We start from the raw sequence: 18,935 nt of genomic DNA, 5'->3' as shown, positions 1-18,935 counted from the left end.
CCTCGCAGGTCAACAACATTTTTAAAACTGTTAAACATTCTGATTGGACCTTTCTTGGACCAAGTTTATAAGAGTTACTAAAATATTTTAAGTGATAGTTATTTATAACTCAAAAATAATTTAATTAATTTTTAGTTTATTAATTAGAATAAATTTATTAATTTATAAATGATTTGATATAAAAATTTATAAATCAATAAATTTATTGTTAAGGAAAGAAAAATGTTATATTCAGAGAAATTTTTTAATATCCAGAAAAAACCAACATGAAAAGAAAAACTGACCCCGTATATACACAACAACGCCAAAAGAAAAAAAATAATGTGAAAGATAATTTCGTTTTTTCATACCTTTTCAGCTCTGGATATAAAAATTTGCTATGAATATAACATTTACCTTAAGAAAAATACGTCATTAGCACTTTCACCCTCCCAGTTTAACTCTCAACAAAGTTTCTGTCCAAGGTCCAAACTCATGGAACTTGTCCACAAAAATAAAGTAAAAAATAAACAGTCACTGCGTCTCAATTTAACTCAACAATGTTAAATCAAAATATCAAACAAAACAAACTTGTTTTAAAATTCGAAAAGACAATGTCAAATTAGCAAAAATGAGTAAAACTCAACCATGATTAAAAAACAGTAAATCTGTATTTGAAGCTGAGACGTGGACCATATGAACTTTCCCACTTTATTTATTGCTTAGCAGACAAATTAGAAAAAGTTTAATATGATGCTCTAAACCCATCTCATCCATTTTTAGCTTCCACATACAATAAGCTTTCCTATTCTAATCTCCACTGTTTCAAATCAGTACAGTACATGTACATAGATTTTGAGCCTCAGGATCTCTCTCAACAGCTCTCCTTTATTACAGTGCTCACCGGAGATCATTTCCGGCTAATCGGAATTCAAGCCAGGCTTGAAGTTAAGAAAGAAGTGATTTTGAGATGTGGGTATTCTTAAATATGGTGTTTCTTTATCTGGGTTTTGGTCAGAAGTTGATTATAGATAGCTGTTAGGTGGGGTCACAAAAATTCAAGATTGACTGGTGGATGTAAGATAATAAAGCTTTGAAGTTGAAACCCTAGATATATCTTTACCCCCAATAATTGTGCAACTTAAATGCTGTATACTTTTGTTTGGTAGCTTTCAAGAATACTTGTCATGCCTGAAATTATAGATAGCTCTGCTGCCGTGAATGATACAACTGCTTCTGGTGATGCTAGTGTATTGTCTTCAGGTGATCAAATGCCTCCCCCGAAAGCCGAGAAGAAGAAGCGGAATTTACCTGGAATGCCTGGTGAGCTTTTTGACCCAACTCGATGATTTTTGTGTGTGTTATGTTTGTGTAAGCTGTGTTGATTTTGTATGTTTGAAAGTATGGTTAATAGTGGTAGTTGTAAAGATCTGTTGATTTTGAAGTTGGTTGAGCTAGAATGATTTGGCAATAGCAATAAGGGGAGTAAAATGGGAATTTATTTGATTTTTATTGTGTGCAAGCAGATCCTGATGCAGAGGTTATTGCTTTGTCACCAAAGACTTTGATGGCTACAAATCGGTTTGTCTGTGAAATTTGTAATAAAGGGTTTCAGCGTGATCAGAATTTGCAGCTTCACAGAAGGGGACATAATCTTCCATGGAAGTTAAGGCAGAGGTCAAGTAAAGAGATTCGTAAGCGAGTCTATGTTTGTCCTGAGGAGTCATGTATTCATCACGATCCTTCTCGAGCATTGGGTGATCTTACGGGGATAAAGAAGCATTATTTTAGGAAGCACGGTGAGAAGAAGTGGAAATGTGAAAAATGCTCGAAGAAGTATGCTGTTCAATCTGATTGGAAAGCTCACTCGAAGATTTGTGGAACCAGAGAGTATAAATGTGACTGTGGGACTTTGTTTTCTAGGTCAACTCCTCATTTATATATTTTTGTCCTTGTTTGTTGTGTGTTTTGTTGTTTCTGAAGTAGAATTTCTGTTGCCGTCATTATTTGCAGAAGAGATAGTTTCATCACGCACAGGGCATTCTGCGATGCTTTAGCTGTGGAGAGTGCTAAAGAACCAGTTGCACCTCCCAGCGTGGAAGAAGAACCTGAACCTCAAACTGTTGATGCATCACCACCATCGCCGCTGCCGCCGCAGCAGCCGTCATCCCCGCCTTCAGTTCCCACCTCAAGTGCTGCGACATCTATGGGTTTGCCTGATCAAACTGCAGGTGATTTGATCCCGGACCCGATTTTTTTGGTGACTGTAGATTGCTATAATTTATTGCTATTAATCTATAATAGAGTTATGTTGGGTCCAGGTTTATTTGGTGACCAACAAATTCTGTTTCATTGTCTTTGAGCTTGATGTTGGAGAGCTATTTTGTCTGCTACCTGTTTTGTCTTCATATGTTTATAGTACTAGTTTACACCAACTTGTTCAAATTTGGGCAAACAAATAATATGAGAAACATGGTTTCCCAGATGGTTTTATATTTGTTGGTGTAAGCTAATAAGCAGATATTGGTAGAAGGGGAACTCTCTTTTACCTTCAACTAATTATTTGTTGACGAAAAAGTTAACTTCCTTTGCTGAAGGTAATTAACCATTTGCCTATTTCTTATTTAGCTATCGATTCAGCACAGTTACAAGAAAATCCTGTTTCGAAATCAACACAGATCTTAGATGATACACCGACAGTGGTTCAGGTGGCAAGCTTGACTGGAAGCTGTAGCAGTATTAGCAGTTCAAGCAGCAATGGGAGTACAAGAAGTACCGTTTTCGCCAGCTTGTTTGCTTCATCTACAGCGTCTGGAAGTATGCAGTCTCAAGCAACTGGATTTACTGATTTTATTCATGCTACGGCTCAAGCTGATCCTATGCATGATATGGGACCATCCTTATCAATAGAACCAACTTCCCTTAGCCTCGCGACCAATCACGGGTCATCCATCTTTGGGACTGCAGGGCAAGAGTGTCGGCAGTATGCCCTGCCACCACAACCAGCAATGTCTGCAACTGCATTACTGCAGAAAGCAGCTCAAATGGGTGCAACCGCCACAAATGCATCCTTACTCAGGGGGCTTGGAGTTGTTTCTTCTTCATCTTCCGCTGGGCAGCAACACTGGAATGGACAACAATTTGAGTCGGGGAGTGCATCATTGGCTGCAGGACTAGGACTTGGTCTGCCATATGATGGAGGATCAGGTTTAAAAGAATTAATGATGGGAACTCCATCTGTATTTGATCCGAAGTACACTACTCTTGATCTACTGGGGTTGGGAATGGCTGCTGGTGGTGGACCAACTGGTGAGCTATCGGCTCTGATGACATCTATTGGTGGTGGCCTTGATGCATCAACTTCATTTGGAACTGCAGAATATTCAGGAGAAAAATATGGGAGGAGCTCCTGACAAAACTGAGAATTGATCAAAGTGGCAAAATGCATCAGTGATTTGCACTTTGGATCATGAAATAGCACAACTAGATTTGGTAAGATATTTCATTTCATGATAATGCCTTGAATCAAAGCGAGCACAGAGCCGGTTGAGTCATTTTAAGTTCTTCACCGGGGGATCATGTTATTGTAGAAGTTTATTCCAATTAGTTTTTCTTACTTTATGTAACGTTGTGCCACTTGATGCAGTTCTACTATACAAAATTGGTTGCGAGCTTTAGATATTACCATAAACATAAGCAATACTTATGTATGATCTGTAATCTCTGTATGCAAGTTCTTTCTGTATATACAAAAGTTCTGGTATTGATGACTATTATGTAGAACAGTCATCGGGCCTATCTTCGGTCCGGGATGATAAAATAGGGCGCCAACAAGGTCTCAGATACAACTGTTCAAACCGAACGCTCAAACATGATGCTGAAAAGCTGCCTGTTTGTTTGTTTTACATAAACTTTCAGGTTTTAGTCATATTTTTGAATATGATATGGATGTAGATTCTTGTTTAATGGTAGATGTAGTGCCTGTTTGGGAATGGGAGATAAGTACTTCTTTTAAAAAAAAAGTTGGCTTTTGCTTTTGTGGACCCGTTTGTATAAAAAAGCTTAAACACTTTTTAGAAGTTACAAATGCTATCTTTTTTTCCCAGAGCTTCTACTTCTTTCACACACACTTTAATTACTTATAAATCTTAACTTGTACTTCACTTTTTTTGTTTTAATCAAAAAACACTTAATTTATACTCAACCAAACGAAACGGCCCGTAGTGTGTGAATTGTGAGTTATAAATCATACTCTATGAGAATGAGAATCATGTCCAGCAAAAAGAAGTAGAATCGTTAGACGTGAAACTTGGTGACTGAAAGGAGTAGAAATGCAATGTCACAGAATCTGACTGTCCAGGCATCTTTATCTTTATCTTGTTTGAAAATTCAAACATGCCATGTTTTTAGTTTTGTGCTTTTTTGACTCGTAGGAGCAAACAATGTCCTAATGTTGTTTCCACTTCTTTGGATTATCATACTGCGCTCTCGTTAGCACAGCCATGGAACAACATTGTTGGTAATACAAATTTAAATTTTCACATAGTCCGCGCAACTATAAGTCAAAAGATCAGCCTGACAGAAAATATTTATTTAAAGTCGGAGACATTTACGTTAAACACAATGGTGTTCAAAATACAAGTTCCTGATTTATTTTATTTTATTTTTAATTGCAGCTTCTAGAGAACACTGACTTCAAAACAGGGGGCACCTTTGTAGGAGTAACGTAATCTTGGAGTAGTGTTTTATAAGAATTGTCAAGTCAACCCAAAGTTGGTCAACGGCCGATAGGGGGGATTTTTTTACTCGGCCACCGCGATTATGTTAATTATGTTCAGGTTGATTACTCTGGCTTGCTTTTATTTAAATAAATGAAAACTGACAACATTAATCTATAAATAATCACCCCTATTTTTTTGGTTAAACAAAGTAATATGTTGTGTTCGTTTGGTAACACTTAATTATGAAAAATAAACTATGAAGAAATAACTTTTTTAAATTTTTTTGAATATAATCTTGAAAAGATATTTCATATTTGTTATTTGAAAAAAAATAATTAAGAACTTATATAAAAAAAACCCCAAAGTCTTACATACTTTTTCCAGAAATAAACCCTTAACTCTGAAAAATAAGTGCCTTATATTATTATTTTAATAAAAAAAATCATAATTTAAGACATATTTCTATGAGATCTACAATACTAATCTATTATAAACCCGTGATCATAATATTCAGAAATTGATCTACCGATTTAGAATTTTTCGAGAATTTATTAATTTTTTTTGTAAATTAATAATATTCAGTTGAATCAAAAAAAATATATTTTTTGAATAAAATTGGATCAGAACATAATTAATAAGTCAGAAATTTTTAAATAAACAAAGGATATCTGCAACAGAGATTGTAGTAGAAAAAATGATGCCACGGCATATTTAGCTAATTTGTCGGGATTGCAGAGGAGCGGTAAAGTTGAAGGCAAGTAGGAAGAAGCCGAGAGTGACTTGAACTACTCTTCGGCCCTGTTTGTTTACAAGAAGCGGCTTCTACTTTTGCCTTCTGCTTTTCTTGACCCGTTTGTGTAAAGAAGTAGAAGCATTTTAAGAAGCTGAGAATCCTAGCTTCTCTTTCACAGCTTCTGCTTCTTTTCCAAACACTTTATTCACTTATTTACTTCTCACTTTTGCTCCACTTCTGTAGTTTAAACAAGAAATCACTTCTTTTAAGCTTGCCCAAACGGCCCCTTCCTATTACGACAACATAAGTATATATACACACACACTCGTGTGTAATATCTACTATATTTATTTATTTTTTTGAAAGAAAATAAGAATTTAACTGGTAGATAAACCAACTCTCTGCTTCTTCTTGTTTTGCTGCCATTACAAAGACACCCAGGCACAGATAAGGTTTTTTAGCCCCAGCCCAGCAGGTATTTTTCATAAAAATCCCATTTTTTAGTTAAGCTTTTTGACTTGGAATTATGTTTTTTTGTGGTATTTATTCTGTGATTGTTGGGCTTATTCAATTTGAGTTTTATGTCAGTTTATCTGCTTTGTGAGAATGAATAAAGGGCACTTCTGATGTTTATTGCTTGTTACTTTACATTGCAGATGAATTCTGTTACAACATAGATGCTTGCAAACTTATGAGCTTTGTGCTAGCTTGTGTATATAGTTGTATTGTTTATTTTTTTTTTCTTTTTTATAATTAATTTTATGTACTTAGACCCAAGAAAATGTGTATGGATGGTTTTGGTTTTGGTATAAAGGGATGAAATGACTTCAGGGGATGTATTTAAACTGAATGGTGCATTCATTTTGAGATTCGGAAGAAGTGTAGGATTGCAACTTGGTCTGCGTTATAATTTTGTGTAATCTTTGATTGGACAGCCAAGTTTGCTGCTTGGGCATTCTTGATTCTGTGGCGATAGTCGATCCAAGGCTTGTGATAATTTTTAACATAATTTAAAGGGACGCTCACAGTGGAGATTTGTAATGGCTGCTTCTGGCTCCGCTACTGCATCGGGAGATCTCATGGTGGATAGCTTAGTGTCGAGTTGTGGAAATGTTGCAAATTTCGTGAAGCCTATTGGGGTTTGTTATAGCGATAGAATTGGTTGTAGGAGTTTCCAAAGATCGAGCATGAGACTGAAAAGTAGAGAACCATACAACCACCGTCCTATGCAACACGGGTACTTTATATTTGATGTTACACAGAGGTCTTTTAGCTTCAATCCAGCTTTTGACACTTCTCCAAAAAATTGCCATGCCTCCTCTTCACCATGTTACTCAGATGAATTTGTTCCAGATATGACAGTGAATGGACTGTCATGTGACGAGCAACTTGCAACTACTACAGTCTCAGCTGATCAGTATGTCACTTTAAGTAATACTCTACCATATGTTTTCTAATTGTGGTACCAATTGTCATAACGAAATACGAACATTAAAATAAGAAAGAAAAAGAAATTTGTATATTATGTTTTCAATGCAGATATAGTAAGGATGAATGTTTCCGTTAGCAACATGAATTTAGGTACTAATTGGCGTGTGTTGTTTTCCAGTATAATATTTACTGACCTTGATATACATTTCCTTTAAGCTCGGCCGATTAGTACATGCAGAAGGATCCTCCTGTAAATAATATCCCTTTAAGATGTTAATTTGTCAATTCTTTGAGATTGTGCCAATACCTTAAAACTTTTTTGTTTTTACTTCACTGCATCCTAGATGCCTTAAAATTAGAATCAGTTATCATGGACACCGCAACACACTTATAGACCAAGTTGTAATCGTTTCTTGCTTTATGTTTACCATTGATCCTTAAGATGCAAACTGCAGTTTTTTTTTCTTTGGGCCGGTGGTGATTAATTTTCAGTGATAACTGATTTGTTTATTTCAATAAAGTATACTCTCGTTTTGGCTTATGTAGTGCAATTAAGTACATAGAACACACTCACACACAAATATCAAAATATTTCCCGAAACTGCACATAATTTATTGTAAAATTTAATTTAAAATTCAAAATAGCAATAATATTTTTTTTTCGTCAAATTGACCAGAAAAATTCAGAGAAACCGGTTTTTCTTTCAAAATGGATAATGGTGTACATCTGTATAAATGTGGTGTATGTTATATAAGATAATACTGGGAATTATATGTTGTTTGGATCTTAAGGCTTTCTATATATGGTTTCTTACATTCCAAATTTTCTCCTGCAGGCTGTAGTAAATTATACTTGTGAATTACATCATAACATGGAAATTGAAGCATTTCCTTAATCCGTTCTGTGGTCATTATGGTGCTAACTAACTGAAACTTATTTTAAATGCAGATACGATATAGCAGAGAGAAAATTGAAACTGCTTTCTGGATCATGTTACCTGCCACATCCGGATAAGGAAGAAACAGGTGGAGAGGATGCTCATTTCATATGTGTGAATGAGCAAGTGATTGGTGTTGCGGATGGTGTTGGTGGCTGGGCAGATGTGGGAGTTAATGCTGGACTATATGCCCGTGAACTCATGTCCAATTCAGTGCGAGCAATACTAGATGATCCTAAGGATAGCATTGATCCTGCTAGGGTGTTGACTAGAGCACATTCTGCTACCAAGGCCAAAGGATCCTCAACAGCCTGCATCATATACCTTAAAGACGAGGTTATTCTATTTTCTTTGATCAACCCCACATGTAGGGCTGGCAAAAAGTACGAATTAGGTTCGGGGTTTTTATATTCCGGGTTGGGTAATTTTATACCTGAAAAACCGAGTCGAGTTTGGGTTGACCCAAAGTACCCGAACCCGACCCAAATTTTGCATATATGTATAACATATTATGTACAATATATGAATTTACATTGCATAATTACATACATCTGTGATATATTTATATATTATTTAGACAAATTTATTCACATATGATGTCATTAAATTATTATATTTATCTTTTAATTTATTATAATAAACATATTTTATATAATAAACGAAATTAATTTTCAATAAATTTCGGATGAAAACGGGTCATTTTCGGTTGATCAAGTACAGAACTGGTTGAAATTTTCACCATTTTCAGGTTTAGGTTAAAATTTTCAACACGTTTCGGGTTGACCCAAAAACAAGATTGGGTAAGACAACCCGACTGGAACTGAATTCATTACCCGAAATTGCCACCCCTTTGAACATGCAACATTCCTTTTACAATTTGGAAAATAGTGTAGATTCAACTACTTACCCGTGTAGATTTTCCTCTTTTCTTAGTCGATTTTTTATTTTTCAACTTAAGTTCAACTCATATTTATCATACATTTCAGTCGGTCAAAGTGTCAGACACAAAGGAAGTGTCTTGGGAATAAGTGTTGAGTCCGATTGGCCTAGTATCCAATATACATACTTCCGAACCCAAAGAGAACATATTATGATACCCTCAATATGAAAGAAAATTGATCAGACCTGGATGGATGAAATTTTTTGTTGATCTAAACTCAGCATTTAAATTAAAAATTTAGATATTGCTCAAGGCCAATTGTGTCAAGGTCAACCTTAAGGCTTACTTCATCAAAGCATTTTAGGGTAAAATCTGATTTACCCCCATTTGTTTATGTCGAAAAAGTAAGTTATACTTTGCATCCTATGGGTATGTAATGATCTTATGTAATTAAATCTGTATTTTAGAAGCTTTTGTTCTAAAACCTTAACCAGGTTTAAGCTGTCCACAAAGTCAACCCTACCATACATTTGGTTTTTAAGTTTCAAAATGTGCAACTTGTCAAGTCATTAATACTTGTTACCAAGTTTAGCTAACATTTTTGTCCTTGCTTTAAGCAGGGTATACATGCTATTAATCTTGGTGACAGTGGATTCATCATAGTTAGAGATGGCTGCACCGTCTTCGAGTCCCCTGTGCAGCAGCATGGTTTTAATTTCACATATCAGCTGGAGTGTAGTACCAGAGGTGATCAACCAAGTTCTGGCCAGGTCAGTAAACAAAGCTTTGCTCCTGGTGTTACTTGTGTCTTTTACCTAAACTTAGATGCGTAAAACTTTGCTGCCTAAATAGTTACAACTGTATAGAAGAGCAACCTGGAATATCAATCAGTCACTGCTTCATCCGCAATCTGGTAACAAACAATCTATCCAGCATACCCATCCAGCCCACAGAATATCGGATATTAAGTTTAAACCTCTCTGGTTATGTAATTATTGGATGGTTAACAAATCTTCGCACTTTCATGCTTAATCATTGCATCTCCAGACTAGAACCCTTATGTTTTACTATATATTTAGCACATGTATGATTGCTTATTTGTACTTCTAGCATCCTCTTTCACATCAATTCAACAAAAAGTGCATATTATGTGTCGTTGGAGGAAATCTTTTAGTTGCAGTATTATACATCAAAAAAAATTCTAAAAAGTAACTTTGCAATGCACTGATATATTATAAGAATTCAACGAACTTAGTCAGAGGTGTTACAGGTAAAAATGAACAGACTATAAAGAAGTACAGGTCCAAAAGTAAATAGTAGGTTACATAACAACATCTCCAATGAAAAAACCCTTAGCTAAAATTATCTAGGTGGCATCTATGTGTCATCTAGGTGAGTCTTTTAGATATCATCTAAAAATTCTACAACTCCAACCCTCTATTCCCTTGGCAAAATATATCCAACCATGTTTCGTTGGCTATATTTGTCGAACCAGCCCTTGGGTATAATTTTAAACAAGAACAATTATAGATAACCCCATTGGAGTATTTATTGGTCCCCTCACCAAAAAATTTACATGATCATTTTAGCCAATCAATATAGCAAAGCATTATACATATTACCCTTGGAGATGCTTTGAGAGTTTTGTTATTTTGGGAAACCTACATAAGGTATTTTGGCCTTCTTTAATCGTAATCTTTCAATTGAATCTCCTTAAGTATAAATTTATTCTAGCATCATCAAAGGTATAAAGAGGTTTTAAAATGCCTCGGTAAGATATGACCTGAGAAAATGCATAATAAATGTTAATTTTTTATTAACATTTAGATGAGGAGGTGTGTTTAAAGTTTCATGTATCTAATGATAATTCTTGCCAGGTGTTTATGATTCCTGTGGTACCTGGAGATGTGATTGTTGCTGGGACAGATGGTTTATTTGACAATCTATTCAATAACGAGGTAACATCTATTGTTCTTCAAGGGACACAAGAAGGTTTAAATCCAGAGGCTCTATCTGAGAAACTAGCAGCTTCGGCGCGAGAGAGGGCTCTAGACAGACATAGGCAAACCCCATTCTCAACAGCAGCTCAGGAAGCCGGGTATCGATATTATGGTGGGAAGCTTGACGACATTACAGTTGTGGTCTCTTATATTAACAGCTCGACCAACTAGCAGAGTAATAGTGAATGAAGTTATAGTTGTAGTTTCTTATACTAGTGTTTTTTGTCGTTTCATTCCAGAATAAGCTATTACTAAATGGCAAAGAACCGCTTCCGTTGGTAATATCTTCAATGGTTCTTTGTTATATTTGATTTTCCCGAGCACCAAATATCTTGAGCCTTTTCCGGGAGCAGTATTTGCCATTATGTCTAGTCTGTAGAAGAGTTTAATATAAAACTTACCAAGAATAGTCTGTAATATTGTGGTGAACATTCTACAAGAATTGAAGCAAGCATGTGAAGCTAGCTAGTAAGATTGGTTTCAAGTTTCAACTTAAATCAACAGAAGAAGAATCCATATATTCTGGAATTCTATTCCTCTTATCTCCAGTTCTCCACCCTTTTTCTATTGCGTATTTGCTAGTATTGCGTATTTGCTTGGATCTATTCAAATGTGGATTAACGGGTTACAAGGGCCTGACTCCTGACAGCCCAGGAGGAGCCTCTCACTGCCAACTAGAAATGGGTAGGAACATCGAATGAGAAACACAGCGTGTATTCGGATAAGATTTTAAAAAGTATATGAGAATATTGAGGTATTAAATTAAGATTTTAAATTATATTATTAAATCTGTTGATATTCAATTAGGATTTTTAAATGATGTTTAAAAATCCGAAGTTATTCAATTTAGATTATTTAGTATTCATTGAAATTTGATCGTATTCAAATGTTGGAGATGCCTAACGGTATACTCCCTCCGTCCCTCTGATTTCTATACACTTTCCTTTTCGGGGTGTCCCATTCAATTCTATACATTTCAAAACTTTCCTAAAATAGTAAACTTTTATAATATAAAAATCCCACTCATCCACTAACTTCATCTACTTTTCTAAATCTATCACTTAAATATTAATAGGTCCCACCACTTTACCTACTTTTCTTTCTCTTTCTTATTACTTTACATTACTTTATACACTTTTCTTAGTCTCCGTGCCCGATACAAATGTATACATCTAAATGGGACGGAGGGAGTAGGTAACAAGCTGAGTGTCGGAGCGATTGTTCGAAATAGGGCAGGACAAAATCAATGGGGAGGTTCGGGGCCAATGCCAGGCATGTCAAGCAATCAAGCGATCCTGTGGGCGTTCCAGGTTGCAGCAGTCGAATGCCTCAAATTGGACTATAAAAAAGTTCATTTCGAGATAGACAACATGCTCATCTTCGACACTATCAGGTTTCAAGACGATATCCAGTTTTCAAAGGAACTCCAGGAGGCCATGTTGCTGCTAAACTCTCTGTATGCAAACAATTTTGAGGAACAAAAGTCCTCAAGAATTGTGTCTTGAATCCCTGTTGAGCAAAACCAAACTGCTCACTACTTGCCAGAATATGAGTTAGAAAACGCCTCCTTTTTTGGTGAAGTCCCTCGCTCATTGGGTAATCTTCAGCATTTTCTAGAGAGAGACATAGGCGTTGCTGTGCCTTTTGAGGTCATGGATAACCTAGGCATGGGAGAAGTGGTGGATGCAGATCCTCCACCGGAGCCGGTTCACTCTCCAATAGTGAATCAAGTATTGGATCATAGCACTATTCTAGACCTCTTTCATGCTTTCATTGCGCAGGCAGACAAAAAAATTGTGAAGCATCTAAATCCAGCGAATGTGAGTCTCTCAAATTTCCAGATTCCAGGTATCGAAAATGTTACTTCCCGCATAAACCTCCAAAAACCCTCTCTTAACTCCCTGGAGGTCTCTGGGCAAGGAAATTCTTTTGATGCCTCATCTGGCACAATATCTCTCAAAGGCAAGGGTAAACTTTATGAAAAAGCCTCCTTTAACAACAATGGCATCATGTCTTCAGCTGTTATGGAAATGTTGAAAAGTGGAGCTCTCAATCACATCTCTGATGTTTTTGCGCAACAAATAGTGAATCTAGACGCGCATGTGTTAAAGTCTCTAGTTCACATTGACACAATGTCAACTCCTAGATTAAAACACCAGCTCTTAAACACTACAGTTGAGCAGTGAACAATATTGTGGTTGAGCAGTTCACTACATTCATTAGCATAGACTTTACTTCATGTTATTTTCTGTATAAATATGTTCTTCTTCTCATGTAATTTCTCAAGCTTTATAAATGCAATACAAGGGTTCTGTGTTATCTCTTACATTGCCTTCTAAGTTTCATTCTTGTGCTCACTACTTATACATAATATACACATCAGTTACTATAATTTTCACATGGTATCAGAGCAAAGTTCTTACCTCAATTACTTCTGCTCTTCTGTGCTTCATTAATTCTGGTGTGTCGACTCTTTGAGACATTTCCACGAACAGTTTGTCAGCAAACTCTTGAGCAACAGAAACACTCCTTTGAGGCATCAGAAACACCACCCACATATAACTATACACAAAACACCCGGCACTCGGATTCCTGTAGAACATAAACTCAGGCTCCACGTCGACGCCAACGCAGTTCAAGCTCAAATCGCCACCAGCGTCACATGACGGCGGCCTAAACGCCGAACTAGTCACGCCAAACTCCTCCAAACTAACACCCCCATCACCGTTGCTATCCACCTTACTCGGCGAACTCACTCCGAGTCGACTCAGTACAACTCGGATGTCCACTCGGACGAGTTTTGAATACGCAACACGCTAGTCGGAATACTAGAGCCGTTGGATTTGACATGCGGGATATCAAACGACGAGGAGTTCCCCTTGAAACACGCTATCCTCGTCCCTGGTGAAGTGGGTAACCTCAATAAACCTGATACTGTTTTGATTTTGTTATCATATATTAGCAAATTACTTGTCAGTACCTTGGCGTTTACCACCTCTTGCATTTTAAACCTTCACACTTTAGACTTTACATTTTAGTCCTTGCACTTATCTTATATTGACATGGAGAAAGAGAATAGTTCACCGATTCAAACAATTTTGAATGGCTTGAATTATATAACTTGGTCTCAAGCTATGCGTAGCTTTCTGAAAGGAAAACGACTTTGGCGGTATGTGAACGGAGATTTCACTATTCCAACAAAAGAAAAAGATGAAGCCGACTCAAAATTCAAGGACCGCATTGAAGAATGGGATGTCAAAAATCACCAAGCTATCACATTTTTTAGAAACTCTTCAGTTTCTAAAATTAATTTACAGTTTGGAAATTATGACACTGCAAAAGAAATTTGGGATTTACTGGCATCAAGATACACTACATCTGATCTTTCTCACCAGTATCAGATCATGAGTTCACTAAGCAAGCAAAAGCAGGAGCCTGGTCAACCAGTTGCAGATTTTCTCTCACAGATACAATCACTTTGGGATCAATTAACATTATCTGAACCAAAGTGGTTACATACAGAAGATGCTACACTTTATCACACATATCGTGACCAGCAACGACTCATCCAGTTCCTTATGGCTCTCACTCAGGATTTCGAACCAGTTAGAGCTGCCCTTCTTCATCGAGTTCCACTACCCTCATTAGAAAGTTCTGTTGCTGAACTTATTTCTGAGGAAACTCGACTTGGCCTTGGAAAATTCAAATCTGTGATTGATAATGTCCTTGCCGTACCTCCAGTACCTACTTCTGACAAACCATTTTGCAGGTTCTGTCGTCAGAATGGACATGTCACAAAAGATTGCATAACACTGCGTAATCATACATGTCAACATTGTCATCAAAAGGGTCATTACTCGATACAGTTTTGTAAGAAAAAGCCATCATTCCATTCAAACAAGTTTACTCAGTCTTCCGCTGCCGCAACTTCTGAATCTCCAACCACATCCACTAGTGAGCTAGAATCCTTGCTCAAACAGGTTTTACTTAAAGCCAACTCTCCCTCCACTGCATTCTCTGTCACTTCAGGTACTTCTTGGTATTTTGATTCTGCATGTTGTAATCATATGACAAATGATTCATCCATATTTACCATGAAAACACAGAGTTCATCCCTTCCAAATATTCAAACTGCTGATGGTTCTACCATGAAAGTGACACATATTGGAACTGTATCTACAGAAGATCTTAATCTTCCTGACACATACTTCGTTCCTAATCTTTCACTTAATCTTGTTTCCATCGGTCAACTATGTGATCTTGGTCTTGATATTATCTTTACCTCTTCTGGTTGTCATGTACAGGATCCTCAGACATGACAGATCTTTGGGACAGGGCGTAGATGCGGAAGGTTGTTTGAGCTCACTTCCCTTCATCTTCCTACACCAAAATCATCATCCAATCATCCAGTTGGTTCTTTTTCCACTACAACCAACATCTGGCATTCTCGGTTAGGTCATCCATCACATTCTCGTTTACATAGTCTTAATTCTAGTGGTCATCTAGGTAGTGTTAATGCAGACTCAATTGATTGTGTTTCATGTAGACTGGCAAAACATCATGTACTTCCTTTTCCTATTCATTATGAAAAATCATCAGCTACTTTTGATCTAATACATTCTGATATTTGGGGTCCTTCTCCAACTCCAACTATGGGAGGGTCAAGATACTATGTGATATTCGTTGATGATTTTTCCCGTTACACTTGGATATATATTTTGAAAAATCGATCAGAATTAGGAGAAACTTATAAAAATTTTGCCACTATGATTCACACTCAGTTCAAAAAGAAAATCAAGCTTTTTCGTGCCGATAATGTCAAAGAATATAAAGAATCAGACCTCAATAAATTTTTGGCATCATATGGCACTCTTGCACAAAGTTCTTGTCCTTACACATCACAACAAAATGGTCGTGCTGAACGTAAACATAGGCACATTCTTGATACAGTTCGAGCTCTTCTCATTTCCTCTTCTTGTCCAGAATCATTTTGGGGGGAAGCTGCATTAACTGCTGTTTACACAATCAATATGATCCCTTCTCCTGTTACAAATAACTTATCTCCTTATGAAAAATTATATGAAGAACCTCCGTCATATGATTCTCTTAAGGTTTTTGGTTCTGCATGTTTTGTTCTTCTTCCTCCACATGAAAGAACTAAACTAGAGCCACGTGCTCGTCTCTGTTGTTCTATTGGTTATGGTAGTGGTCAAAAGGGATATCGTTGTTGGGATCCTATCTCTCAACGTCTACGAGTTTCTCGTAATGTGACATTTTGGGAACACAAAATGTTTTCATCTATGTCAGAATTTAAAACTGACACATCTACCAGCATTTCTCACTTTACAGATCCTTTTGTTGATTTACATCCCACAGATGATTACATCGATTCTTCGACATCTTCTAACACATTTTCAGGAGATCCTTCAATTGAGCTCACTCAACCATCTTCGACTACCAATGTTCCCTCAACAGAAGTTCAGTCTGAGGATTCTAATATTGAGCTTTCCACTCATCCATCTCTTTCAGAGGAGTCTGTTCGCTCTACTCGAGTAAGAAAACCTTCTGTTAGACTAACTGATTATCATGTTTATTCTGCTATACAATCGTTACATGAGCCTCAAACATATAGAGAGGCGAGTGTTAACCCTCTTTGGCAGAAAGCAATGGAAGAGGAACTTCATGCTTTAAATAGAACTCACACTTGGGATTTGGTAACTTTGCCACCTGGTAAAACTGCAGTGAGTTGTCGATGGATCTACAAAATTAAAACCAAATCTGATGGCTCTATTGACAGATATAAAGCTCGTCTAGTTGCTAGAGGTTTTACTCAAGAGTATGGCATTGATTACGAGGAAACTTTTGCACCAGTTGCTCGTCTCACATCTGTTCGAAGTTTACTAGCTGTTGGAGCATCAAAACACTAGAACATGTGGCAAATGGATGTCAAGAATGCTTTTCTTAATGGAGACCTACATGAGGAAGTTTATCTTAAACCACCTCCAGGTTTTTCCCACTCTCCAAATCAAGTGTTCAAGCTTAACAAAGCCCTTTATGGTCTTAAGCAGGCACCTCGAGCTTGGTTCGAGAAATTCAGCACAATAATTCAACAATTGGGATTTTCTTCAAGTCCATATGATCATGCCCTTTTCATTCGACGATCAAAACGAGGAATTGTTTTACTTCTTCTATATGTCGATGACATGATCATTACTGGAGATGACAACGCGGGAATTTCTGAACTTAAACAATTTCTTAGTCAGCAATTTGAGATGAAGGATATTGGTTCATTAAGCTACTTCTTGGGTCTTGAGGTTACTTCAGTCCCTACATGCTACTCTCTTTCACAAGTGAAGTATGCATCTGATCTTTTGTTGAAATCTGGAATCAGTGACACTAAGATTGTTTCTACACCTCTGGATTATGAGGTTAAACTTAACGTCGAAGATGGTGAATTACTTTCTAATCCTACATTGTATCGCCAATTGGTTGGGAGTTTAATTTATCTCACTGTCACTCGTCCAGATATTGCTCATGCAGTGCATATTGTAAGTCAGTTCATGGCAGCTCCCCGCACTCCTCACTTCACAGCCGTCCTTCACATACTTCGTTATGTTAAAGGCACCATATTTTATGGATTACATTATTCATTTGACTCTCCACTTGAGTTACATGCTTACTCGGATGCTGATTGGGGCGGTGATCCTACTACCAGATGTTCCACTACTGGATTTTGTTTCTTCCTTGGCAACTCTCTTATTTCTTGGCGTAGTAAGAACAATCTCTTGCTTCTCGATCAAGTGCCGAGTCTGAATATCGAGCTCTTGCTGACACCACACAGGAATTAATCTGGCTACGATGGTTACTCGAAGATATGAGTGTAACTCATTCTCTGGCCACTTCTATTTACTGTGACAGCAAAAGTGCTATAGACATTGCTCACAACGACGTCTTCCATGAGCGCACTAAACATATAGAGATCGATTGTCATTTCACTCGTCAACAAGCTGCCAAAGGCACGGTTCATTTACATGGTGTCACGAGTGCAGATAACACCGCAGATATCTTTACAAAAGCTCAACCTCCCGGCAGTTTTCGCAATTACGTTTCCAAACTCAAGTTGGTTCTGCAACCATCTTAAGTTCGAGGGGGGGGTGTTAAAGTCTCTAGTTCACATTGACACAATGTCAACTCCTAGATTAAAACACCAGCTCTTAAACACTACAGTTGAGCAGTGAACAATATTGTGGTTGAGCAGTTCACTACATTCATTAGCATAGACTTTACTTCATGTTATTTTCTGTATAAATATGTTCTTCTTCTCATGTAATTTCTCAAGCTTTATAACAGCAATACAAGGGTTCTGTGTTATCTCTTACATTGCCTTCTAAGTTTCATTCTTGTGCTCACTACTTATATATAATATACACATCAGTTACTATAATTTTCACAGCATGTATGCTAGGATGTCACAGCAAGGGAAGTCCTCGACCAGGCAGTATTGGGATGGTCGAGTAGGAGGAATGGTGCAAGTTCATCGGGTGTCCATGAAAAGGCAGTGGAAAATTCAGAATTGATGGATGTAGCAGAGGTTATGGCCAAATGGGACAACTTTGTTTCCCCTAACTCAGAAGATCATGAAGTTGAATAATCTTTCCAGTCGTAGAATCTCCGGTGCTTGGATGCAGTATTTAGTTCTGTTTTTATCCAGTTCGTGCAGTGGTCGTTCCTAGTTTCCTGTAGTATCTAGTGGTCGTTTCTAGTGTTCGGTAGTGTCCAGTGTCCTAGCGCTAGTTTTTCGTAGTTCAGGTGTGGTTGGTAGCTTATTTCGTTTTAATCCGTGTCTTTGTAATCCCCCTGTTTTTAGTAATGAAATTGTTATCGATTTATCAAAAAAAATGTTAATAATTTTTTTGGATTTTATAAAATAACGGATTTTGTGAAATTGTTAAACTTCTTTTATGTTTTTTGAAATGTCGTCTGAATCAATGAGATTTTAAAATCTTGTGTTTAGATTTTAATGTGTTTAAATTCTAATGACTTGACATCAATTTGATGGCCAATACCTAAAATCCACGTAAAATTAAATTTAAATATATCTGTTAAGATTTATAAATTATATATAATAGATTAAAAAAATTTATATAAATACAGGGGTAGTTTGGCTGGGTTTAAAAGAAGTGACTTATTACTTAATATAAAAAGTGAATTAGAAGTGAGAAGTTGGTTTGGACTTATAAGCTATTATAAGTG

General features: G+C 36.8%; 2 protein-coding genes and 1 pseudogene across 2 annotated transcripts; all 3 read left to right on the top strand.

Annotated features, from left to right (window-relative positions):
- Positions 1–681: 681 nt before the first annotated feature.
- On the top strand, positions 682–3,752 carry LOC108223837 (zinc finger protein GAI-ASSOCIATED FACTOR 1). The gene is made up of 4 exons (XM_017398274.2): positions 682–1,302; positions 1,506–1,902; positions 1,993–2,210; positions 2,608–3,752. Exons 1-4 carry the CDS (start codon positions 1,167–1,169, stop codon positions 3,390–3,392), a joined length of 1,536 nt encoding a protein of 511 aa, XP_017253763.1. The 5' UTR covers positions 682–1,166; the 3' UTR covers positions 3,393–3,752.
- Positions 3,753–5,722: 1,970 nt separating this feature from the next.
- Positions 5,723–10,988, top strand: LOC108219902 (probable protein phosphatase 2C 80). Its single transcript, XM_017393486.2, has 5 exons — positions 5,723–5,908; positions 6,369–6,850; positions 7,814–8,138; positions 9,303–9,452; positions 10,560–10,988. Exons 2-5 carry the CDS (start codon positions 6,474–6,476, stop codon positions 10,851–10,853), a joined length of 1,146 nt encoding a protein of 381 aa, XP_017248975.1. The 5' UTR covers positions 5,723–5,908; positions 6,369–6,473; the 3' UTR covers positions 10,854–10,988.
- A 5,371-nt stretch (positions 10,989–16,359) lies between these two features.
- Positions 16,360–18,012, top strand: LOC135153005 (uncharacterized mitochondrial protein AtMg00810-like; annotated as a pseudogene).
- Positions 18,013–18,935: the final 923 nt, after the last annotated feature.

Source organism: Daucus carota, chromosome 5, assembly GCF_001625215.2.
Source record: "Daucus carota subsp. sativus chromosome 5, DH1 v3.0, whole genome shotgun sequence".
NCBI classification, from domain to species: Eukaryota; Viridiplantae; Streptophyta; class Magnoliopsida; order Apiales; family Apiaceae; genus Daucus; species Daucus carota.
This window is presented reverse-complemented; position numbering and strand designations above follow the sequence as displayed.